Source organism: Onychomys torridus, chromosome 21 (genome assembly GCF_903995425.1).
Source record: "Onychomys torridus chromosome 21, mOncTor1.1, whole genome shotgun sequence".
Classification (NCBI taxonomy): domain Eukaryota; kingdom Metazoa; phylum Chordata; class Mammalia; order Rodentia; family Cricetidae; genus Onychomys; species Onychomys torridus.
Genome location: NC_050463.1, coordinates 23,505,159 through 23,530,366, shown reverse-complemented (window position 1 = coordinate 23,530,366; position 25,208 = coordinate 23,505,159). Strand labels below are relative to the sequence as shown.

At 45.1% G+C, this 25,208-nt stretch overlaps 1 protein-coding gene across 2 annotated transcripts in view; it reads right to left on the bottom strand.

Moving 5' to 3' along the window:
- The window catches only part of Cdkl4 (cyclin dependent kinase like 4), a 44,922-nt gene extending 20,319 nt beyond the window's left edge, over positions 1-24,603 (bottom strand). The window contains exons 1-5 of one of the 2 annotated variants that reach the window (XM_036170925.1): positions 24,460-24,603; positions 15,410-15,474; positions 14,801-15,019; positions 9,948-10,069; positions 1,327-1,399 (exon numbers count right to left, since the gene is read on the bottom strand). In XM_036170925.1, the coding sequence (XP_036026818.1) occupies positions 1,327-1,399; positions 9,948-10,069; positions 14,801-14,968 (363 nt within the window). In that variant the 5' untranslated portion in view covers positions 14,969-15,019; positions 15,410-15,474; positions 24,460-24,603. The remainder of the gene's footprint in view (positions 1-1,326; positions 1,400-9,947; positions 10,070-14,800; positions 15,020-15,409; positions 15,475-24,459) is intronic. The other variant, XM_036170926.1, reaches the window with a different exon arrangement.
- Between the last annotated feature and the right edge of the window lie 605 nt (positions 24,604-25,208).

The window sequence follows — 25,208 nt, the reverse complement described above, 5'->3', positions numbered from 1 at the left end:
GCATGGGGATTGAACACAGAGCCTCGGGCATGCTAGTCAAGTACTCTACCAAGGAGCCATACTCCCAGCCCATACTTGTCTTCCTATATTTTACAGTAGCCAGAGTCCACGAGGGTAATCTACTTTCTATGCAGTTCCAACTACTATTAGTACTAGGTTATTTTTGAAGTAGAATCTCATGCTATGACCCAGGCTGTCCTTCAATTCATGAGCCTCCTGCCTTGGCGTTCTGGGAACTGCACTCACAGGTGTGTACCACCAGACCTGGCCGCAATCCCAAGGACAATGCAGAAGCAATAATAATACCCTTGGAAAATGACCATTTCTTCATCTTAAGGAATTCTGGATCCAGACAATAATGTGGAAACCATCAGGTAGAAAGATCCACAGGCAAACTGAAAATAGGGGCTGGAGGGGGCGGTTGAGGGGCAATCAAACTAGTAACTCCCGAGCCTACCAACCAGGATGACCATCACCAAGGTCAGGATCACCAGACATTTGACATCTCGTGGTGTTGATACAGTAAGAAGCATGTCACACTACACATCAAACATTGTTATCTAAAAACAACAACAATGAAACTAAACTGGAGCTGGGGAGGTAGCTCAGTGGGTTAGAGGGTTTTGCTCTGCAGGCATCAGGACCTACTTGGGTCTGGATTCCCAACAAAAAGCAGGGCACGGCTGTCTGCACCTGTAATACCAGTACTGGGGGTGGAGATAGGCAGATCCTGAGAGGTTGCTGATGGGCTAGCCTAATGAAACTTGCAACCTTTTGATCACAAGGCAATAAAGCAAAACACAATGGGGAAAGACAATGTCTTGCTTTGGCTTGAACTCCTGTATGTATACACACACACACACACACACACACACACACACACACACACACACCCCAAACCCTACAGTACGAACAAAGCCCAACCAAGTACCGTGATGGGTCAGGCTATAGAAAAGATGGAAAATTATTCTAACCCAATTTAGACAATTCTCAGAATCATTCATTCTGGGGTGGAAGGAAACATTAAGCCTGCGCAAACTTTGATTTTTTTTTTTTTTTTTTTTTGCCGGAGCTGAGGACCGAACCCAGGGCCTTGCTTGGGCTTGCTAGGCAAGCGCTCTACCACTGAGCTAAGTCCCCCCACACAAACTTTGAATTCACAAGCTCTCTGTAGCTTGGTTCTCATGGGAATGGGAGCAGGGCCGTGAGTGGTGAACGGTTTTTCCTTCCTTGTGTAGCTCACTGTGATCTCAGTCCTCTGGCTCTTTTCTCTCTGTCTGAAGAGTTGTTACGGAGGACTCCCGAGCACTGGAAGGCGCTACTTACGTTATGTTTGTGGCAGAAGTTAAGGGCTTCAAGGGTTTGCCACAGCACGCTTTTGATGACTCCATCAGGAACGCTGGAGGAAAAGAATAAAAGTAGACATGAAAACTCCTAGGATGGGGTCCCAGGCTGGGAACTGGGGGGCAGATGGGCTCAACACAGTCAAAGAGCACAGTGCACAGGGTGGGGTGGGGGGATAAAATTATCTACATGGTTGTTCTGCCTACTTGTATGTGCATCGCAAACATGCCTGGTGCCCTTGGAGGCCCGAAGAGGGTATCAGATTCTCTGGAACTGGAGTTACAGATATGCAGTCATGTGAATGCCGGGAATCAAGCCCAGGTCCTCTGGAAGAGCAGCCTGTGCTCTTAACCATGGAGCCATCTCTCCAACCATGCTTTTTATAAAGTCGTTGTGTATATATAAAAATTATGTGTGTTTGTCTATGTTCATGTATGTGAGAGTGGACACACGTGCCATGGTGTACATGTGGAGATCAAAATGATGATCTTCACCTTCTGCTTGGTTTGAGACAGGGTCTGTTCACTGCTAGTCACTGCATATGCCAGGCTAGCTGGCTCTGGGGCTTCCAGAGAGTGTCTTGTCTCTACCTCTCATTTTGCCTTGGGAACACTGGGGTTATGGATACACGCTACTAGGTCTTGTTTCATGTGGGTTCTGAGAATTCCAGTCCTCACATATGTGCAGCAAAATGCTTGACCCATAAAGCCATTTCCCTAGTTCAATTCCCCATTAAAAACAAACAAACAAACAAACAAACAAGCATGTTTACAGGCCTGTTCTCATGGCACAACCCTTTCATCTCGGCACCCAAGAGGTGTAGGCAGGAGGAGCGCTGGTTTGAAGCCAGCTTGGGCTACATAAAAGACAAGCAAAAAGATAGGTATGCTAGTGTAATCCCAACACTCAGGAAGCTGAGGCTAGAGGCTCACCACAAGTTCAAGGCCAGCCTGGACGGCAGAATGAGACTCTGAAAAAAAAATGAAAGCATGTCTGAGGACAGCCAGAGTTACATAATATACTAATTCTGTCTCAAAAAGAAAACAATAAAAAACTTTTTTTTTTTTTGGTTTTTGTTTTGTTTTGTTTTGAGACGGGGTTTTTCTCTGTGTAACAGTTCTGACTGTCCTGAAACTTGTTTTGTCGACCAGGCTGGCCTCGAACTCACTGAGATCCACCTGCTTCTGCCTCCTGAGTGCTGAGAGTAAAGATGTGTGCCACCACCGCCCGGCTGAGCAAAGCCTTTTAAATGATAGGTATATAGTTTTATAGTTTGAAAATATCCATGATGTGTACTGCATGAAAAATTAACCAATTTTCCAACCTCAAAATAATTGCTATATTTTAGGATGGCCGTACATTCAGGCACCTCTTGATTTTCTGTCTGTCTGTCTGTCTGTCTGTCTCTTCATTTACTTTCTGACCTTTAGTTTGAATAAATATGCTCATCACTTTCAAATTTTAAAAGGTGTACATGATGTCTTATCTCTGACACCTGCTTGGCCACCCATCTCTTCTGCCCACTCCACCCCTGCCTCTTCCAGTGGCATTTTATGTGCAGAGGTTTCAATGCCAACATGTACGCATGTGTTCCAGTGGCTGTGGTGGGGCTCATCTGGGTGATGATGCTCGATGTCCACTAACCACAGTTGAGCCAACCATCCTACCTAGAAACGCTCCCGGGAGTTTCTGCAAGTCTCCATCTGATGACACGTAAACACCACCTTCTTGCTATCTTGCTTGTTCCTTTTTTATTTCTATGTATTTATTTACTTTTCAAGACAGGGTCTTACTGTGTAGCCTTGGCTGACCTGGATCTCACTCTATAGACCAGGCTGGCCTCAAACTCACAAGGATCCACCAGCCTCTGCCTCCCAAGTGCTGGGATTAAATGCATGCACCACACCTACCCAAGTTGTTCTCTCTCTCTCTCTTTTTTAATTATTAAATGAGGGAGAGGGAACATGTGCCAAGGTGCTCATGTGGAGGTCAGAACATAGCTTGCTGGAGTCAGTTCTCCCATCCTGTGGGTCCCAGACCCATTGTCAGGCTTGGGGCCAAGTGACTTCTCTTTCTGGGCCATCTCACCAGCCCCACAACTTTCTCCTTAAAGATCCATCCTGGAAGTTGGATGTCTGGGGTCAGTGTTACATCTTGATCCTGCAGGCAAAACAGTCCTGGGGATGGGGGGGGGGCACATTTCTATGGGAAAAATGGTAAACTTGGAAGAGTCTCTCTAAACCTTTTGGTGGGAAACTAAGCAGGCATTGGGTTGCTGTGTAATGGGTGCACAGCTTGTATGAGGGAGGGGTCGACACCCTTCGAGGAGTCCCGAGAGAATAAAGGTCATATAAGAATGGGAGGCTGTGAGCTCCCTGTCCCTGGCAGAATCCGCCTTCTGCGTGGGAGCATTGGCAAGTGTCCTTGGCTGGCTATCATTGTCCCTGGAGGACTGGGGAGCTGGGCAGCTTTTGTCTGGGGACATTCTCCTTTATGCCACCATCTCTGTAAGCCACAGCAACCACATTCCATTCTTGGTGCCTCTGCATTATTTACATCACTGTCCTATGGCGCCGGCACATTTACATCCTGCCAAGCTACCCTCTCTAAGGAAGGCTGTGCCCATCACACTCCCACCGAACATCTGTGCAGATACGTCTCCGTGTCCTCATCATTGTGCCAGCACTTGGTTTTTGCCAACGTGATGCTTGCCTATTGGTGGATCAAATGCTATCTCATTTTGATATTTGGTTGTTCCTTATTTTTTAGTGATTAGTAATTTCACATTGATGGCACTGGGAATGTGGTCCGTCTAGTATGCCTGAAGTCCCCGGCTTTGAGCCCAAGAGCCCCATAAAATCAGGCATGGAGGGGGCACACCTGTAATCACAGCACTTGGAAGGTAGAGACGGGAGGATCAGAGTTCAAGGTCATTCTCAGTTATGTAGCAAGATGGAGGTTAGCCTGGATGCACGAGGCTGCTTCAAAGTAAATAAACATATGTTCATTCACGTGATTACTGGGTGCTGCGATTTGTGTATTTCCATTTCATGTCTTTCTGTTCCTCTTTTCTTTATTCGTTTGTGAAGTGTGCATTCGTGTTTTTGCATGCGCATGGGTGTGTGTGTGTACATGCACATGGCAGCCCGAGGCTGATGCCAGGAATCATCTTTGACTTACCTTGAGACAGGCGGTCTCAATCAAAACAAGAGTTCCCTGAGCCAGCTTGCTCTGGGGAGCCCATCTTTGTCTCCTGATGCTGGAATTACAGGGAGGTTGTGGCATTTCTACCGGTTTCTAGGGGTCTAAACTGCTCCATAGGCTTGTGTTTCAAGTGCTTAACTGCTCAGTATTTCCCCAGCCCCACCATCTATCCTTTATCCTGTTTGTACCAGTCAGCCTTTCTTCTTCTTCTTCTTCTTCTTCTTCTTCTTCTTCTTCTTCTTCTTCTTCTTCTCTTCCTCCTCCTCCTCTTTCTTCCTCCTCCTCCTTCTCCTCCTCATCTTTTTCTTCTCATCTGCAGCTGCTTTTGTTTTTAGAATGTATTTTTCTTACATGATTTCACACACACACACACACACACACACACACACACACACACACAATCACTTAGATAGCCTGTCCCCGACCACCCTCACTTCCCTCCCTCTTCTTTCCAACACCTCTCCTCCTATGTTGTCTTTTTTTCTTTGTGGCCACTGTGTTTCACCAGGTTGCTAGCACCGGTCTCCAGACTCTCAGCATTCACCTGCTCCGTGTACAGAACTGCAGATCTTTTTCTCGGCGTGTGGCTCATCTTCCCAACTCTGTTGATGCATATGGGACTGCTATTTTCAGAAACCAGAGACGTGAAGGTTTAATTTTTGTATTTACAATTTTAAATTATATTTTACGCTTCTTATTTTGTGTGCACGTGTGTACGTATGTAAGTAGGTATGGAGACAACTTGGAGGGGTGAGATCTCTCTTTCCACCATCTGGATCCCTGGGCTGGAACTCAGGCCATCAGTTATGGCTGGTCCTCATGCCAGGTGCTTCCATGTGAGGCTGGTCCATTCAGCAAAATGAATGTAGGGGAAGATTTTCCTCAGAGCAGTTCCTTACCTTAGGTCATGATTATAGTAGCATGCTCTTCACAGCCAGGTATCTGGTGGCAACCTTTGACTCCAGACCTGATTATCAATATTATGAGAGACCTAATTCTCAGAATAAATCCTTTTCCAGGTGAAGTATCTATTTCTGTTTCCTGCACTGAGTTTTCTTATAATTTTATCCTGTCTAACCTTTCCCTAGGCAAACCCAAGACAACAACTTTTTTTTTTTTTTTTTTAATGAAATGCAAAGGTGACCACAGCCTCCCTGGATACTGCTCAAGTTCAAATCCCACTCTGCTACTTCCTACTTTCGTAAGTTATAACCGTAGAGAGTTATGGAAGCTTCTGTTTGGCCTGTGTGAACATGGAATAACACAATTAAATTCACTGAGAAAGCTACCACCAAAATGCCTGAGCTTCACATCCACTTGTGTTTAGGAGATGAAGGTCTGAGGTCAGATGAAGCCAGTAGTCATGACCATGACGCTGGCATGGTGACCAGAGGTCCCAGAGATAGACGATGTTCTGGGGAGACAGAGTGTGGGGAAATAGAAAGCTGAAGCAAGAGCCTGTAGAGTTCCACGGAACCTTCCAGAACCTTGCTTTAAATCCAAAGTCATCAAAAGGAATCAAGCAAGAAGTGATACAGTAGAGAGAGCAGGTTTCTAAGGAGTAACGTGACTATGGGGATGAGAATTAGAAAGCTGATGTGGATAAGGGAGAAGGACGGCATCCGCCCTGGGGAGAGACGGGCACAGGCACTAGGCGGCTGTATCCACAGACGCAGGATACCAGGTAGGCACCCAGGGACTCCAGGTGAGGGCAACTGGGAAGCAAGGCGGGTGTGAGGGTTCAGAAACGGTCAGAACCCTGACTGCTAACCTCGTTAATGAGAAGCCAAGCAGATTCGATAGGGGCTGTCAAAGAGGATCTGCAAAGACTTCTTACTGGAATGTCGTGGCCCTGTCTAGTTCAGCTCAGAGTCCAAGGGGCAGAGTCCACTGCGGGCAGAACACCATCCACCAGGGATGAATCCCAGTGACCTTAGAGAGGAGACGGGGCTGTGGAGATGCAGATGGACGGCGCCAGGTCCAGACGGGGAGAGCACGCCAGGGACATTCTGCCACAAGCAGCAGCAGCTTTCAACTCATTGCTGAGTGAAACAAAACCCTCCGTAGAAATCAGTCGCGACTCCGTGTCTAACTACTGTACTTTGGTCGAGCGTAAACACAAATACTACGTACGAGCAATACTGAAAAGCTTAATGCAAAGATCGGTTGGCTCGGTTTGAGACTGAATGGGCATCACGTCCAGGCGATTTGAGCTCCCCAGCTCAGAAACTGCAGCCTTGGTCACCTGAAGATGACGCCGACCTCACAGTTCACTTGTGTGTGTTGTGTGATGCATGTGTGTCTGTGTATGCATACCTATGTGTACATATTGTGCACATGTTGAAGGCCAGGGGTTGGTTTCCTGGTATCTTCTGTCCACCTAATTATTCTATTTTAAATATTTATTTTATTTTCCTTATTTTATACTTAAATGTTAATAAAATGTCTTGTTTTTATTTAAAATAAAATAACTTTTTTTTTTTTTTTGCTTTGCTTTGCTTTGTTTTGTTTTGGGTTTTCAAGACAGAATTTCTCAGTGTAACAGCCCTAGCTGTCCTGGAACTCGCTTTGTAGTCCAGGCTGGCCTCAAACTCAAGAGATCCGCCTGCATCTGCCTCCTGAATGCTGGGATTAAAGGGGTGTACCACCACTGCCTGGCTTTTTATTCAATTTCTTCCTTCCTTCCTTCCTTCCTTCCTTCCCTCCTTCCTTCCTTCCTTCCTTTCTTTCTCTCTTTTTTTTTCTTTCTCTCTTTCTTTCTCTCTCTCTTCTTTTCTTTCTTTCTCTCTCTCTCTTTCTTTCTTTCTTTCTTTTTTTCTTTTGAGACAGGGTTTCTCTGTGTAGTTTTGGTGCCTGTCCTGGATCTCACTCTGTAGACCCGGCTAGCCTCGAACTCACAGAGATCCACCTGGCCCTGCCTCCTGTGTGCTGGGATTAAGGCGTGCACCACCACTGCTCAACTTTATTCCATTTTTATGTGTGCATGTCTGTACTGGTTGGTTTTATGTCAGCTTGACACATGCTAGAGTCATCAGAAAGGAAGGAGCCTCAGGTGAGATGGAGCTGTGAGACATTTTCTCAATTAGTGATCAATGTGGGAGGGTCCAGCCCACGGTGGGTGGTGCCATCCCTGGGTTGGTGGTTCTGGGTTCTATAAGCAAACAGCTTCAGCAAGCCATGAGGAGCAAGCCAGTCAGCAGCACTCCTCCATGGCCTCTGCATCAGCTCCTGCCTCCAGGTTCCTGCCCTGCTTGAGTTCCTGTCCTGACTTCTTTCAGTGATGAACAGTGATGTGGACGTGTAAGCTGAATAAACCCTTTCCTCCCCAACTTGTTTTTTGGTCACGGTGTTTCATCACAGCAGTAGACACCCTGATGAAGACAGTGTCTGTGTATATCTGCAGTCAAGTGTGGATGCCCATGGAGATGTCAGATCCCCTGGAACTGGAGTTACAGACTGTTATGAGCCACCTGACATGTGTGCTGGGAATTGAACTCAGGTCCTTTGGAAGAGCCATACATGTTCTTAACGGCTGAGTCATCTCTCAGCCTATTAATCTCTCTAGCCCTATCGTTACTTTTGAGACAGGGTCTCTCACTGAACCTGGAGCTCGCTGATTTGGAGAGAGCAGCTGGCCAGTTCCAGGGATCTTCCTGTCTCAGCTTTCCCAGCACCAAGATGACAGGCATATGAATCCACTCTTACCATTCCACATGGGATTAAGGGAAAGAGAAGATGAACATATCCTCGTGTAGGTATGGACTTCCCAGGAGAGAGTCATGTCTTGGCTCCCCAATTCTTTACTGTTGGAAAATTAGGTCCATCCCAGTTCCGTATAATGATGTTTGAATATTTGTATGTGTATTTTTGCCCTTATGGGAATATTTCCCCATACACATTTCTCTAAGTGGAATTCTATGGCTGAAGTATGCACAGTTTGAAAAGTATTTATACACGTTGCCAGATGATCCACCTAGATACAGTCTCTCTAGTTGGAGGAGGCCTGCACACCTGTTTTGTTTGGGAGGGGGCTTCGGATTAAACCCCTGTGCCTTGCACATGCCCAGCGAGCCCTTAGCTAGATCCCTAACCCTTCTTCAAACATTTGAGACAGGATCTTGACTAAGTTGCTCAGGTTCACCTTGAACTTGTAATTCTCCTGTCTCAGCTTCTCTAGTATACCACAGCCCTCAACTTAGTCAGTCTGAAAAATTATTAATTGTGGTAATAGTTTACGGAAATTCTTTTTTGGTTTTATTTGTGGAACTTTTTTTTTTTTTTTTTTTAAACAAAATCGCTTACCATGTTCCCTTTTTCTTCTTTAAAAAATGTCTTGGTTTGTTCTAATTTTTTCAAGTTTAAAAAATATTCTATTGGCACATTATGATTAGAATTTTGTGCTACAAAAAAATTGATGAGGCATTCACTGGGCACTCAGGAAGCAGAAGCAGGTGGATCTCTGTGAGTTTGAGGCCAGCCTGGGCTACAGAGTGAGTTCTAGAACAGCCAGGGCTACACAGAGAAACCCTGTCTTGAAAAATAAAAAAATTAAATTAAATTAAAAAAAAAAGATGAGGCAACGTCCATGCATTTATAGCAGGTGTTTTCATCTAAAAACCCATGCTCATTTAAGGAAAATTCTTCAATCATTTCAGTCAGATTTGCAGCTGTCTTCTTTCCTTTTTGAAAGATTAAAAAAATTTCATGTGTGTGAGTGTTTCCCTACATGTACATATGTGCAACATGTGCAGGGAGGGACAGAAGAGGGCATGGGGGGGGGCTGGAGAGATGGCTCAGAGGTTAAGAGCACCGACTGTTCTTCCAGAGGTCTTGAGTTCAATTCCCAGCACCCACATGGTGGCTCACAGCCATCTGTGATGAGATCTGGCGCCCTCTTCTGTATACATAATAAATAAATCTTAAAAAAAAAAAAAAAAAAAAAGAGGGCATCAGGTTCCCTGGAGCTGGAGTTCCCATGGTTGTGAGCCACCATGGGGGTACTGGGATTTGAACCCAGGTCCTCTGCAAGAGCCGCCAGTGTTCTTAACTGCTGGGCCATCTCTGCAGCCCCATATGTACCTCCATATTTTAACTTACTGGTGAGTTAGACGATTAGATTTCCTCTAACTGAATTGCGGTCCCCCCTTGAGGTCAGGTGATCCGGTGTGTGCTTTCCTCTCAAGCTACAGGGGGATTTAGACTCGCTGCCTATCTGTTCTCCTGGTTACACTTTACCCAGGTTGAGCACACCCTACGTGAAGCTGGAGGATAGTAGCCAGATGCATCAGGATGGACAGGTGGGGGTGGGGTGGGGGTGAGGGGGTGGGACCAGGGCTGGGATTTGAAACTGGCCATCGCCCACTGTCTGGCCACCGGACCCCAGTGTCTGCATCACTTACCCGTTTGGGTTTCTCTCCAGTTCGTGTAACAGCGTGTGATCACAGTACTCGAAAACTAGGTGCATCTTTCTCTTTCTTCTGAACACCTCGATGAGGTTCACAAGGTTTGGGTGTTTCAACTGCTGCCGAAAGGATTGAGATGCACACTTGAGTGATTGCACGTTTCCACTCACAGCTGCTATGTACACTTGAGTGACTTTTCTACTCACAACTACCCTCCCCCCCCCAGACTCCTGTGACACCAGCAGAACAAGGTCCTTCTGATGATTGTATCTCTGGGCAGATTTTTTTTTTTAATATTGTGTGTGTTGGTGTATATGTATATTTTTGGGGTGCAAACGTGTGTGTGTGTGTGTGTGTGTGTGTGTGTGTGTGTGTTTATGTATAAGGTGTCCGCTTTAATTTCTTTCCCCTTTAACCTTTTTATTACTAATTAATTAGTTAACTAATTAACATATGTGTCTGGGTGCATGGTTGTGTACACACTCCTGGATGTGCAATGTCACATGCATGGAGGTCAGATGACAGCTTGTGGGGACTGATGTTCTCTTCCGACCACGGAAGTCCCGGGGATTGAACTCAGGCTGTCAGACTTGGCAGCAAGCGTCTTCACCTGCTGAGCCATCTTGCCTCCCCTCTCCCTCTAATTTTTGAGATAGGGTCTCTCACTGAGCTGTGTCACTTACCCGGACTCAGCTAGACTGGCTGTCCAGCAAGTCCTAGGTGTCCCCTTGTCTCTGTCTCCCCAGAACTGGGGTTATAGACACATGCCATGGAGCACAGCCTTGGACATGGGTGCTGGGGATCTGAACTGGGGTCCTCAGGCTTGTATAGCAAATGCTTCACTAGCTAAGTGATCTCTCCAGCCTCTTGTGTAGAATTTTGTTACAGTGCTTCATAAGGTAAATGGCTCCCAGAGCCACAGGAACTTCAAGATGGGATACATTTAAGATTTTTTGTAACAAGTCAATAATGATGGTAGCCAAACTGTTTAAAACTCTCTGGTGATAGCAGAGTGCAGACACTGCACTAACGTGAAACCACTGTGCAGTGTATGAAAACTAGGAACACACAAGTCATAACGTAAATGAAGAATTGAAGAAAAGGAATTATTATGCAAAAGACTATAACATAATCAGTGCCTACATACCTTACACATTATCATGGACTGAAAAAGTTTTATTTTCTTTTTAATTGTGTGTGTGTGTGTGTGTGTGTGTGTGTGTGTGTGTGTACATGCATGTGAGTGCAGGTGCTCAGAGAGTCCAGAAGAGGGCACCAGATGCCCTGGAGCTGGAGTTACAGGCAGTTGTGAACCACTAGATGTGGGTGTTGGGAAACAAACGGGTCATCTACAAGAGCAGTGTGTATTCTTACTCTGAGCCCATCTTTCCAGTCCCCTTTTACTATGGACGAAATGAAAATGTTGGCTGGATTTAAATGCAGTCCGGTTTCTAGTGTTGGCCTCAGCAATAACAGATCCTTGCGCTTAAGTTTTGGGTACACTTCTCATGGCAGGAGTCCCTCCCAGTTAATGCATTCAGGTAGTCTTTTCATTGCATTCTGCTCTGCCGTTTGACTCTGCTGTTTGCTCTGATGTACAGAAGGTACATGTGTTGAATTCTATTGCACATGGAAATAGTTCAGAAAGCAGTCTTTGCTATTTTCCTTTTTGCTTTTCCTGTGCAATATAGTATTATATACATGCTTTTTTTTTTGTTTTTGTTTTTGTTTTTTCGAGACAAGGTTTCTCTGTAGCTTTGGAGCCTGTCCTGGACTAGCTCTATAGACCAGACTGGCCTCGAACTCGCAGAGATCCTTTTGCCTCTGCCTCCTGAGTGCTGGGATTACAGGCGTGTGCTGCCACCACCACCACCCGGCCTATACATGCATTTTTTAAAAAGTGTTTTTATGTGATGAGTGTTTTGCCTGTATGTATGTATGTGCACTACTTGTATGCCTGGTACCCAAAGAGGCCAGAGGGCATCAGATCACCTGGAACTCGAGTTGCAGATGGTTGTGGAACTGAACCCACATCCTCTGTAAGAGCAGTAAGTGCTTTTAGCGGCTGAGCCATCTCTCCAGCCCTTTGGTCAATATTTTAAACCAAAATTAAAATGCTGATCAAGTTAGATAATCTATACCAAGAGTGAATATAAAAATCTTAGTATAGAAGTCAATATAACAGGTAGAAACAAGAACAACTGTAGGCAGCCGGGCGGTGATGGAGCACGCCTTTAATCCCAGCACTCTGGAGGCAGAGGCAGGCAGATCTCTGTGAGTTCGAGGCCAGCCTGGTCTACAGCACGAGATCCAGGACAGGAACCAAAACTCAAAAAACAAAACAAAACAAAACAACAACAAAACCCCCAAACATCTATAGATAAGCTAGCACACTTGGCTGCTCTGCCTATGCTGAGGGGGCCCAAATAGTTCAGCGTACATGCCAGAAGGTTTCCAGAGAGTGGTGGGGTATTTAGCTACACAGGAATCTGGGGCAAAAACTATAAACCTGGATGTCTCTGGGCCACCCAGGACATATGACCTCACCTATCTGTAACTCCTTTTCCTTGTAGTCTATCAGTAGAGAAATCAATTTTCCAACACACACACACACACACACACACACACACACACACACACCATTTTATACATTATAGCAGTTCAATAAGTATTTTGCAGGCTCAGTAGAGAGTCTTAGGCACATTCAGAACTTTCCATTGCACGGCTGGCTGTAGATCTCTATCTGCAAGTGTGGCTCCATTAAAAAAAAAAAAAAAATCTGGGCTGGAACGATAGCTCAGAAGTTAAGACAGACAACTTGAAGCTAAGTTTCCAGCACCTACATTAGACGGCACACACACACACACACACACACACACACTCTGTAAAACAACAACAAAATCACCCGAGCTTAATAGTCGGGGAAGCGAGACCCATGAGAAATGTGTCCAGAGCCCCAAGTCAATTTGCATTCTGTGAACTCCACTGGCAGAAAGAGGCGAAGGTCAAAGGGTGGCTGGGGTGGTTTCTCAAGAGTCAGGCTGCTTTACCAGGCTCTAGCAAAACTACAGTTTGGAAGCGGGACAGTTTTCCTGCCAGGTGGACAAGGGATTCACAGGCCCTGCAGCTCCACGCCGCCGGCAGCCGTGCCCAAGTTTAACCGGGGGTGGGGGTGGGGGGGTGGGGGGGGACGGCGGGGGGGGGTACTGTCTGTGGGCAAGCGGGCGATCCACAGCGACTCTAGCTAGTGACGTTGACTTAGCCAGCCCTGTGGTTGCCTGAAGTGCGACAGGCAGTGTGAGGAGGAGGCAGCTGGAAGGTAAATAGGAGGAGAGTGTGAGGAAAATAAAAAAGGGATATGTTCGGGGCTAGCCACGGAGCAAGAGCAAAACGCAGGAAAGCGGTTGTGAGCCATCACCAGACGCCTCACAGAACGACGCGTGGCTACTTTGCACGTAAAAGAGCATCCTCGGATCCGGGCAGTTTTAACCCAGAAATTATAAGCAAGTAAGCAAAAACCTAACATCGCCAGAGTAGCCTGGTTCACTAGCGCCCCCTGCTGGTCAAGTGGTAAGAGCCACTCATTTTAAATCAAATTCTTTTTTGTTTGTTTGTTTGTTTTTGTTTTTTGTTTTTCAGACAGGGTTTCTCTGTGTAGCTTTGCGCCTTTCCTGGAACTCACTTGGTAGCCCAGGCTGGCCTCGAACTCACAGAGATCCACCTGGCTCTGCCTCCCGAGTGCTGGTATTAAAGGCGTGCGCCACCACCGCCCAGCCCAAATTCTATTTTAAGTGAAACACTGCCATAGATTAGAGGGGGAAAAACTCCTGCACACGATATTTGAAAAGGAGAAATAATGTAATTATTCACTTTTACAAGCTGAAATTCCATTAAAAAGTAACAGAAGATACTTAGATAATGAAGGCTGGCTGTGTGCTCTTCAAACGTGCGCTCCCACACCAGCGGCTTCTCCACCTCTGGGAGCCTGTTACAAATGTTGAGGCGCTCCAGGACCCATCCCAAATCCCCCCACCTCCAGACTCTGCATTTCAGTGGGACCCCCAGGGGTTCCCACGGGTGTTCATGTTCCCTCGGGAGAAGCTCATCCTAGGTCTTACAGCTCTGAAAACGGAGGGGTTTTTAGGTTAGGGAAACATTTCCACCGAGAACATACGAAACTTCTACATCGAGTTCCCTCAGAGTAAAAGCAAAGGTAACAAAAGGAAAAAAAAAATGTAGGGGGCTGGAGCGTGGTTCGGCGGTTAAGAGCACTGACTGCTCTATCAGAGGACCTGGGTTCAATTCCCAGCACCCACATGGCAGCTCACAACCATCTGTAATTCCAGTTCCAGGAGTCCCAACACCCATGCACATGAAATAAAATTATTTTTTAAAAATGTAAAAACCAGTGTACATGGCCGGGTGATCCTTAGCACAGAGGGGCCCCAGTGCCCCTGGAGACACCTGCGTGGATCCGCCTCCGACTAAGGATCACCCGGCCATGTACACTGGTTTTTACTGGAGCAGTAAGTTTTGCCGGTTGGTTGGGAGAGTGTGTGGGGGCAATGTCCAGAGGATGGCCAGGTGGAGGGCCGTCGGTAAACAGTAGGGTCAGGACACTTGGGACAGAGTGGATGTTTCCCAATCAGGATGGGGTGTACGGAATGCCGAGTACTTCCCTGTTTTAACCACCTACTGCTAGGCTCACACATATCTGATAAAAGCCAAAGAGGCCAAAGTCCAACCCTATTCCCCAAAGTTGCTGATGCCCCAGGAAATGAAGTGCAACGGAAAAGAAATCCGACTTTAAAATTCTCGGTCGCTTTTAGCCTGCGGAGCACGTGACCTACCTTCAGCATCCGGATTTCTCTCAGCGCTATTTTCTTAACAACCGGATCGTCTTCGGATTCCACGAATTTTTTGATAGCTACCACTTGTCCAGACGACTTGTTTCTGCACTTGAAGACAACCCCGTAAGACCCTTCTCCAATCTTAGCCAGCTTTTCATACTTTTCCATTACAGCGAGAGCGACTTAAGTTAGCGTCGGGATTGACGTACAGCGTCGCACCTAGAAAACAAGAGCGACTCTTATTCGTCGGGTTACGCGGGACGCAGTGTGCTCACAGTTCGTATTTATACGGACACTTTGCCCGGGTTGCCTGCGGTTTATTTCCACCCTCTGGTTTTTGCTTTCTTTGTACAGTAGAAATGAGCGCTCGGGTGCTATTTTGCAAACCCAGGGGTGTGTGTGTGTGTGTGTGTGTGTGTGTGTGTGTGCGTGTGTCTTCTGATGATTGCTCGTGCTGACCACAGGTCACGGAAAAAAGAAGAAAACGCTTTTATCTATTGCTTTTATTATCCCCGAGGAAATGATTAAAATGCAAGGCTGTAAAGCGCAATGGAAGGGGAGGGACGTCCATACTCTTGAACACGGGGTTTGCCTTCCTAACTCACTCACCGGAACCGCACGGCCAGGGGGAAGAATTTCGCAACAAGGCAGAGTACAAAGCTCTACACCTCCACCTGGTGGACAGAAGAAAGAAAACCGTGGTCACCGAACAATGCGGATTTTCTCAGAACACCATTTCCTTAAAATGTCTGGGTTAAAGGCGAGCGCCACCAGCAGGTGTCTGTGAGTTCGAGGCCAGCCTGGTCTACAGAGCGAGCTCCAGGAAAGGCACAAAGCTACACAGAGAAACCCTGCCTCGAAAAAAACAAAAACAAAACAAAAAAGTTTGGGTTATACTTTATTATTATTATTATTATTATTATTATTATTATTATTAATTATTGTGTGTATGTGATATGAATGTGAGATGTGCATGTGTGTGTAGGAAGTGGTCTATGTGGTATGGATGTGAGGTGTGTGTGTGTGTGTGTGTGTGTGTGTGTATGTGTGTGTGTGTGTGTCCTCTCAACAAGTAGTCCTGAGGTTGTAACCCAGGTTGCCTTTTTAACCTGATCCAACCAGCTTGTCAAGGTGCCATTTCTTGTTCTTAGCTTTTATTTGTATTGGGGTGACTGACCCATTTTTAAATCCCCCCCAAGAAATTAATAATAATCATACATCAGAAAGGAGATACAAATTTCTAATTCTTCCCCAAGGGTTTCATATCCACAGGGATCTCTAAGAAAATACTGGCTCTCATTTTTATTATCATTCACATTGTTGATGCTTATAATTGTTACTAAACATTCAATGAGAGATAAGGCCAAAATGATCAAATAAATCAGGGTAGGAAATTGATGCTATAAAATGTGAAATTAGCCTAAAAAATTCCACCCCTTTATCCAGCAAAATCTTGTGTGCATAATTTAATAATGGTAATTACAGGAGTGAACACTGAGATAGCATTGTCTACCTTCACACAGTCTGTATAAACACTCTTGTGTTATATTATCCAACTGTGTAGATGAGAAACTGAAGCGCGGTGGAGCCGGTATGGAATTAGAATCCAATAAATATACTTCAGACGAGTATTAATAGTGTCTTTTTCATCCAGAGGTTATCTCAATGGAGAGAGAAGTAATCGACCCCTTACTTGCTACAATTAAAAAAAACACTAGGGGGCGCCTGTGTGGCTCAATTGGTAGAATGCTTGCCTAGCATGGTTTAAACTCTGGGTTTGATGGCATGGTAGTGCTTACTTGTAATCCCAGCACCAGGGAGAGGCAGAGGCAGGATGATCAGAAAGCTCAAGGTCACCCTTAGCTACATAGTGAGCTCCAGGCAAGTCTGGGATACATGAGATTTTTCTCTCAGAAAACACACACACACACACACACACACACACACACACACACACACACACACCAGTAGCCCTTGGGATGCTGAGATTATAAATCAAAGGCCAGTATAGGCCACACAGTGAGACACTGTCTCAAAAAAGCAGAACAAAATTATATTATGGAACATAACGTTTAGCTGAGTAAATGGTTATTACTCATATAGTGTTTGTAGAAAAATTTTTGTTAGTTTTTTAAACAGTGGGTTCAAATCCCCATTAAAGGGGGAAAATATCAACCCCAGGGAAAATCCAACAGATTAGGCCCTGGAAACTTTATTGATTATACCATATTGCTTTACAGAAGTATCATTAACTTAAAAGTAGCCCACATATCTTTGTCTGGAAAGAGAAGAGAGTATAAAACATCCTTAGAAGGTTATTAGTATAGAATTTCATAGATTATTTCACCTAGTTTATAAGCACTACAGCTACTGGGGAAACCTGTGACCATGACGCTAAAGTTTAATAATGAAACTGGGCGTTTTGTTGTTGTTTTTGGAGAGCCTTATACATTCAGTATCTTAGGCTGGCCTCAAACTCAGAACGTAGCTGAGGATGACGCTGGACTTCTAATTCTGTTTCACCCTCTTAAATGCCGGGATCACTGGGGTGCACCATGGCGCCCGTTTTTTAATTGTGAGGCTCCAGTCTAGGCGTTATCTTCTTATTTCCTTCTAGGTACGTTATTCTGTTTAGTGATTGAATTATTTACACCCCCTTCTTTTGTTCAGAGGGTTTGTGGTTCATTGCTCCAGTTGATCAGATCTCTGTCATATCAGCCAAACTTCTGACTGCCATCAAATAAGGCTCCAGCCAGGCAGTGGTAGTGCACACCTTTAATCCCAGCACTCAGGAGGCAGAGGCAGGTGGATCTCTGTGAACTTCCAGCCAGCCTGGGCTACAGAGCAAGTCCAGGCCAGTCAGGACTACAAAGTGAGATCTATATTAAAACAAACAAACAAACAAACAAACGGGTTCTGAACATAATTTCTCAGTATGATCTTTCCTTATTTAAGGGATCTGGAATGTATTTCAGCAGGAATCACTTAGAGGAGGAAGGAGTTGCACAAAGGACTTCGTGGATCTAATCCCTGTTTCCTTAAGTTCTATCAGTTTCCAGAAGCAGGAATTCCCGATCTCTTACCTGGGCTCCAGGCCGACTCTCCAATGCACCACGACGCAGGATCATCCTGACACGGGTGTGTTCTGAAATGATGCCTATTCTGCTCTCTGACACCCGCCCCCCTCCTGTCCGAGGCTCACCAGCACACTCCACACTACGCCACTGCAATGACTCTCCAAGACATGCGGGAGGGGAGATCAGAGGCGACCAAGGAGAAGACCTGCATAATGTGACCTCTGAACGAAGCACACACAAACCGCCAGCATCCAATGCCTTCAGCAACAGACGTGCACTAAGAGTTTGCACAGAGCAAAGGTGAGGGTGGGGTCTGTAAGGAAGAGTGAAGAGGACAAAAGGAGAGACTCAAAATCAAGTCCATGCACATTGATACCGGTAGGTGTGGCTATCACTCAGAAGAACGATCTTAGGCCAGAAGATTAGAGAGATGGGAGAGGCATCCATTGGAGGCTGGAGACTGAAGGAAAAGGAATAAGTGGAGGCACAGGTGGGATTTTACATGACACAGGAGAACCTTGAAAGACAAGGACATACACATCTTCCTCTCAAGACTAATCTCATCTAAGACATCTAGCCTCCTCTGACAATGTTTAGTCTTTGGTCTTTCTTGTACATGTAATCGGTTAATTATTACTCTGTGTGTGTGTGTGTGTGTGTGTGTGTGTGTGTGTGTGTGTGTGTGCATGCGTGTGTGCTCACGCTATGGCATGCCGGCCAAGGTCAGAGGACAGTGGTCAAGGTCTGTGGAGCCAGTTCTCTCTTTCCATCATGGGTTCCGGGGATTGAACTCAGGTCTCCAGGCTTGTGCAGCAAGCTCCTCTATCTACTGAGCCATTTCAGTGCTCCAGACATTCAAATGATGGGAGTTTCTGAAACGCCTGGGACAACATTAGCAGCATCAGTACATAAAGAATAAGATAACCAAAAAACAAAACAAACAAACAAACAACCAAACAAAAAACAGGGAGACGGAGGCAAAAAAGGATTTTCTTTTTAAACAAAATAATGGCTAAGTCTTTCTAACTTTAATGAAGAACATTGGTCTACACTTTCAAAAAGTTCAATACATTGCAAAAAGAAAAAGATACAGGTAGTGTAAAATGAGATCCATTCCTTCATCACAGGCACACTGCTGCAAACCACAGATCATCAAGAAACCAACAGAAGAGAGCCAGCTGGCTGAGGGCTGATACTGCCCCAGAAACTGCCCACACAAAGGCTGGGCCTACGAAAGATCAGCGAGATGGATGCACCTTGAGGGACCACAAAACAAACAAGTTTCTCCTCCAGGCATCTTTAAACATTAAAGAGACTATAACAAATATGTTTATGGAACCAAAGTGGTCAAGTTGGTTGGACAAATGCCTAGAAAGACAAAAATACTCAAGAAGAAATAGAAAATCTGACTACATAGAAAGTGAAGGAGTAATTACAAATCTACCGACAAACAAAAGTCCAGGATGACATGGCTCATAGATGGATTTGACCACATAGTCGAAGAATACACGGCAAATATTTCATAGCTCTTCCTAACTATTTTTAAAGAGAAAGAAATCTTCCTCAATTTATTCCCCAGGGCCAGTATCATCATGGTAAGAAACCAGACAAAGAAACCACTGTACATATGAGAACATTCAATAAAATACCTACCCAGACAACTACAGTCACATAGGAAAAGGATTTTATGACATGGCCACATGGAGTTTACCTCAGAATTGCAAAGTTGGTTTAATATGTGAAAGTCAATGTTTTTTTTTTTAAAAAAAAAGGTCATACAAACAGAAAAGACAAAATTCACAGGCTTTTCTCAGTAGATATAGAAAAGGCATTTGACAAACTCAATAGTTATTCATGAAAAATATCTCAACAAATTAAGAATAGAAGGAATGGAATTTCAAGGGTACGTGTGTAAAACCTACACAGTCAATGCCATTCTTAGTGATGAAACACTGAAGACTTCCTCTCTGTATTCAGAATAGACACTGGTTCACCCTTTCTTTCTTTCTTTCTTTCTTTCTTTCTTTCTTTCTTTCTTTCTTTCTTTCTTTCTCTCTCTCTCTCTCTCTCTCTCTCCCTCCCTCCCCTTCCTTCCTTCCTTCCTTTCTTTTTTTTCTTTCTTTTGTCAAAGTCTCATTATGTATCCCTGGAACTCAAGAGATCCACCTGCCTACCTCCACCCCACTAGTGCTGGGATTAAAGGTGTGCGTGCGCGTGTGTGTGTGTGTGTGTGTGTGTGTGTGTGTGTGTGTGTGTGCACCGCCCCACCCCTAGCTTTATCATTTATTTTTAATGATTTATTATAAGTTCTTATCACTACAGTGGTACAACTAAAGACATTAAAGGTGTGTAAATTGGAAATGAAAAGCAAAGTTGTCATTATTGCATGTAGAAAGCGCTAAGAAATGGACAAAAAATTTACTATAGAACTAATGACCCAGTTTGCAATGCAGTGGATGCAGGATCAGTATACAATGATCAGCTGAATTTCTAGATTGCCAACCACTTGAAAATAGAAAGAGGAAAACAATTCTAATCCTGGTAACATGAAAAATACTTAGAAATAAATTTAACAAGTGATGTTCAAGACTTAGGCACTAAAAATTATGAAACATAACAGAAGTAATGAAAAGAAAGCCCAAAATAAACAGAGAAAAATGTTAAGTTCACAGACGGAAAACTCAAGAGGATGTCAACTCTTAGGAGAGACATTTTGTTTTGCTTTGGTTTTGGTTTATGAGACAAACATTTTATTCTGTAACCCAGTCTGGCCTCAAACTGTGGCAATCCTCCTGCCTCAGCTACCCAACTAGTGATTACAAGCATGAACTACCATTCCTTGCTGTTAATAGGCTTTTTTTTTAAAATAGAGGTTGATCAGTTGAATTTGAAACTTATATGACAATGCTCAGGATTCTGAATAGCCACAATAAATACAAACTTGGGAGAGTGATATCACCTGCACTCAAATTTTATTAATGCTACGATTTATTTTAATAAAGGTACAATAAATCAAGTGAGTGAGACGTGGACATAAAGACAAATTATCAACTGGGCAAGGTGGTGAACGACTTTAATCCCAGCACTTGAGAGGCAGAGGCAGGCGGATCTCTGTGAGTCTGAGGCTAGCCTGGTCTACAGAGCGAGATCCAGGACAGGCAGGATTGTTACACAGAGAAACCCTGTCTAGAAAGACAAAACAAAACAAAAAGACATATATATTCATGGAACATAGCACTGAGTCAAGAAGTAACCTTTATGCTTGCTTTAGTTTATCTTGTGATGCTATAATACCACACCTAGGCCTGGATAATTTATAATGAACAGACATGTACTGACTTAAAGTTCTGGGAAGTCTAGTGTGAAGACACTGGCGTTTTCTTGTCAAATGATGGGAGGCGGGAAGCTAAGAGCAAAGAAGGGCTGAACTCATGCATTGATTAGTGACTGCATGCATCCCACCCATGAGGCCTCGGGGCCTAATTACCTCTCAAAGGTCCCATCTCCCGACATGGCCAACAGTAATTACATTTCAACATAAGTTTGGGAGCATCGCGGCAATTTCAAGTCACAGCTCTTGCTAATTGTCTTTCGATAACGGTGCCAAAGTGCTTCAGTGGGGACAAAAGACTCTTCAGCAAATGATGTCAGGACAACTGAATGGCCGTATGAAAGGAATAATAAATGAGCCTCCTGAGACAGTGACCTCATAGGAGGCTTTTACTTGGGAGGCTGAGGGAGGAGGATTGAGAACTGGAGGCTAGCTTGGGCTACATTGCAAGACCCTATTTCAAAACACTGACCCGCCCCCCCCCCCCCCAATACAACAAACAAAACACATAAAAACACAAGAAGCAAGACAAAATAAACAAACAAAAATCATAATCTAAGAAGGTAAAGCTAGGTCAGAGTAGTCAGATACACACCCACCCACATATACGGTACACTCCAGAGACATAAAGTTTCTAGAAAATACAAAACACCCAGGCAGACAGAGCATCTCCGTTGTGTTGGTTTTTGGCAAGCATCGTCATAATGGAACGGCTCCTACAGATAATGGTCCTGTACTCTTCCTGAAAATGCCAAGGTCAGGAAAGACACAAAAGTCAAAACACTGCTCCAGACTGGAAAGGAGATGCAGTGTGAGACCCTGAATTCCCTGAATTCTGCAGCAGAGAAAAGGTTTGCAAAGAGCATTACTGGGGCAACTGGAAAAATCTAAATACCGTCTGTGGATTTGATTTGAAATTTCTTGATTTTGGTCCTCTGTATTGTGGTGATGTTAAAATGAAAAGAAGAGGAGGGGGAGGAGAAGGAGGAGGGCTAAATAGCTTCCTACAGCACTAGCCAGGCAAGCCTTGGGACCTGAGTTCAGTCCCCGGAGTCCCTATAAAGGTGGAAGAATTAACTCCACAAAGCCGTCCTCTGACCTCTGCACACACACACTGTGGCACGCTCACACATCAATAATAAAGTTTTAAGAAGATTTATTTTTATTTGTGTGTGATTTGTGGATTTGTGTGTATGTGCATGCACCATGTATGTGTGTGTCCACAAAGGCCAGAGCAGGCTGTCCCCTGGAACTGTGGTTCTCAACCTGTGTGTCACGATCCCTCTTGGGACACTGAACAACCCTTTTCACAGGGGGCTCCTAGGACCATTGGAAAACACAGATATTTACATCACTATTCAGAACAGTAGCAAAATGACAGCTATGAAGTAGCAACGAAAATAAGTGTCTAGTTGGGGTCCCCACCACGTGAGGAACTGTATTGAAGGGTTGAAGCATTAGGAAGGTTGAAAGCCACAGCCCTGGAACAGTTAAGGTGGTTGTGAGTTGCCCAGTGGGGGAACCGGAAACCAGACTCAGGTCCTCAGCAGGGACAGCAAGATGACTAGGCCGAGTTATCTCAATCCCCAGTACAAGTTTTTTCTTTAAAGTACATTACAAACCAATCAATCTCTGAAGGCCACAGAGTAAACTTCAAACGATAGCATGATATTTACAATTTTTTCTTCCTCACCTTGATTTACCTTTCCTATTTTGTCTCTCAGATTTCTTCCCAAACATCTTCAGCTTCCCCTCTTATTTCTCAGTCTGGAATGTCTGACCCTTCAGGATCGTATTTCCAATCTCTTCAATTGTTACAGTTCAACTCAAATGTCCCAATCACCAAAGGCAGGCTCTTTTCTGGACACACAGGATGCTTACAATGCCCCCCACCCCATCCCCAATCCTTACATTACTCATCACACTGGATTTCCATCGATACCCCATTCTCTGGCATACAGTAGGCTTTTAAGTCTTAATAGAGTTTCACTTTCTAATCTTCTTTTTCTCTTTTTAAAAGCAAAAGCCTCAAACTCACAAAGATCCGCCTGGCTCAGCCTCCTGAGTGCTGGGATTAAAGGCGTGTGCCACCGTCTTTGTGAGTTTGAGTGGAAAGGCACAAAGCTACACAGAGAAACCCTGTTTTGAAAAACAAACAAAACAAACAAAGCAAAAGCCACCGTACATGTTGATTCCTATTAGCACAATATTTGGCAAGATTAAATGGATAAACACAGCTACTGATGGAAAACATTTGCACATAGTTACAGGTCACCTTCATCTTGAAGGGGTATACCTCCCATGCTAACTTCAGAATTCATAAAATATTTGACTCTTGAGTTAATGGAGTTCTGTCTACAAAAACAGGAGCAGGCTGGGGGCCACCGGCGACTGCAAAAAGACACACATAGACAGACGGGTAGAGGAGTAAGCGATGCTTGACTGACATTTTTAAATTCATTGGAAAGCTTCCATGGAATTTCCTTACTGCTGAGGGTTTACAGAATAAGGTACACAGGAAGAAAGAACACTTGGAGGATAATTTTCACGACTGTTTCACTGAAGTCCCCAGGGCTTAAGGAAGCACAAGGAATACACAGGCAAACAAATTAAGACAGGGAGGAAGTGGTGAGCAGGAAAAAAAAAAGGTAGAAAAACCGACTTTCCTAATCTAAGATCTAACAGGAAACTCTTAAAAACAAACCAATCAAACAAACCAATGCCTGGCTTTAGGAATGTTGAGGGGAAAGAAAGGTCAGTTTCAAGGCCAGGGAAGGTCACTCAGGGATGCCACCCACCGCTAACTGTCACCTGTTTCCAATGAAACCAAAGACGCATTTGTGTTTAATAAACTTGACGGGGAAAATGGACTCCACGGATGGAGCATTCCTGATCTGCCTTACGGAGTTACAATTTAAAAAGCACACGGTCGATCTCGATAGAACTCTCGAAACTAGTTCGCCGCGTCGTCGTTTACAGAATCTGCACAACGTTTTGTTGATGCCCCACGCTTCAGGTGTGCACACAAAAGACCTGGAAGTTTGCAAGCCTCTGAGCCAGTCACTGATTTTTCCCCGCGTCCAGGCCACACGCGGTCTCTAGATGCACAGGTGGGCCCGTGTCCCTCCCGGGCATCCCCACGGCCCACGAGTGGCCGGCTCTCCCGGGGGTGGGGTGAGCCCGTCCCCGTCCTCCGGAGCGCCGCAGACCCCGCTCTCTCCACCATCCCCGGCCTAGGAACCCGCACTTACGGCACAGACTCGGTGTGGCGAGGGTGGCGCAGTGTATAGTCATGAGTAACCCCAGCCCGCACTGGTCCGTCCGTCCTTCCGTCTGCTGCAGCCCCAGGAACTCCCGAGAGACCCAGCCGCAGCCGCGTAGCCAGGGCAACCGGGACGCGCAGGCAGCTCAGCTTCCCGACAAAGGTTTCCACCCAGAGCGCGCACGGTTCCTTCTCTGCCAGGGCAGCCTTCAGTTAGTCACCCATCACGCTTAGCTCCTTTTACCTTGTGCTGTTCGGAGTCAGGTTCTGAGGCATCAGGCGTGGCTCATGAACAGAACCTTTGCCGTTAACTCAGCAACGAGGCTCCGGAGTCCCCGGGCAGATTCAGAGTAGGGACAAGGTTGGTGACCCCAGTGTAGAAGGAAGCGAGGCCAAACATCATCGAATGCAGATGCAGACAAACGTGTTAACCTCAGGAAAGAGAATCTGAGTCGTTAGCCACATAATAAACCAAATGTCAAGGCATGCACATAAAACACCTATCACATGCTTTGCTTCTCTTTGTCAGTTGTATGTATGTATGTATGTATGTATGTATGTATGTATGTATGTATGAATGAATGTATGTATGGTCCGAACTTTCCTCCTTCCCTACAGGTGTCTCCTCCTCTACCTCACCACCCATTTTCTCATGAGTATGCTCAAATATCACATTTTAAACACAATTAAACCAGTGACCACATGCATCTCGCTCCTCTTTCAAGACCTCTTTCATAC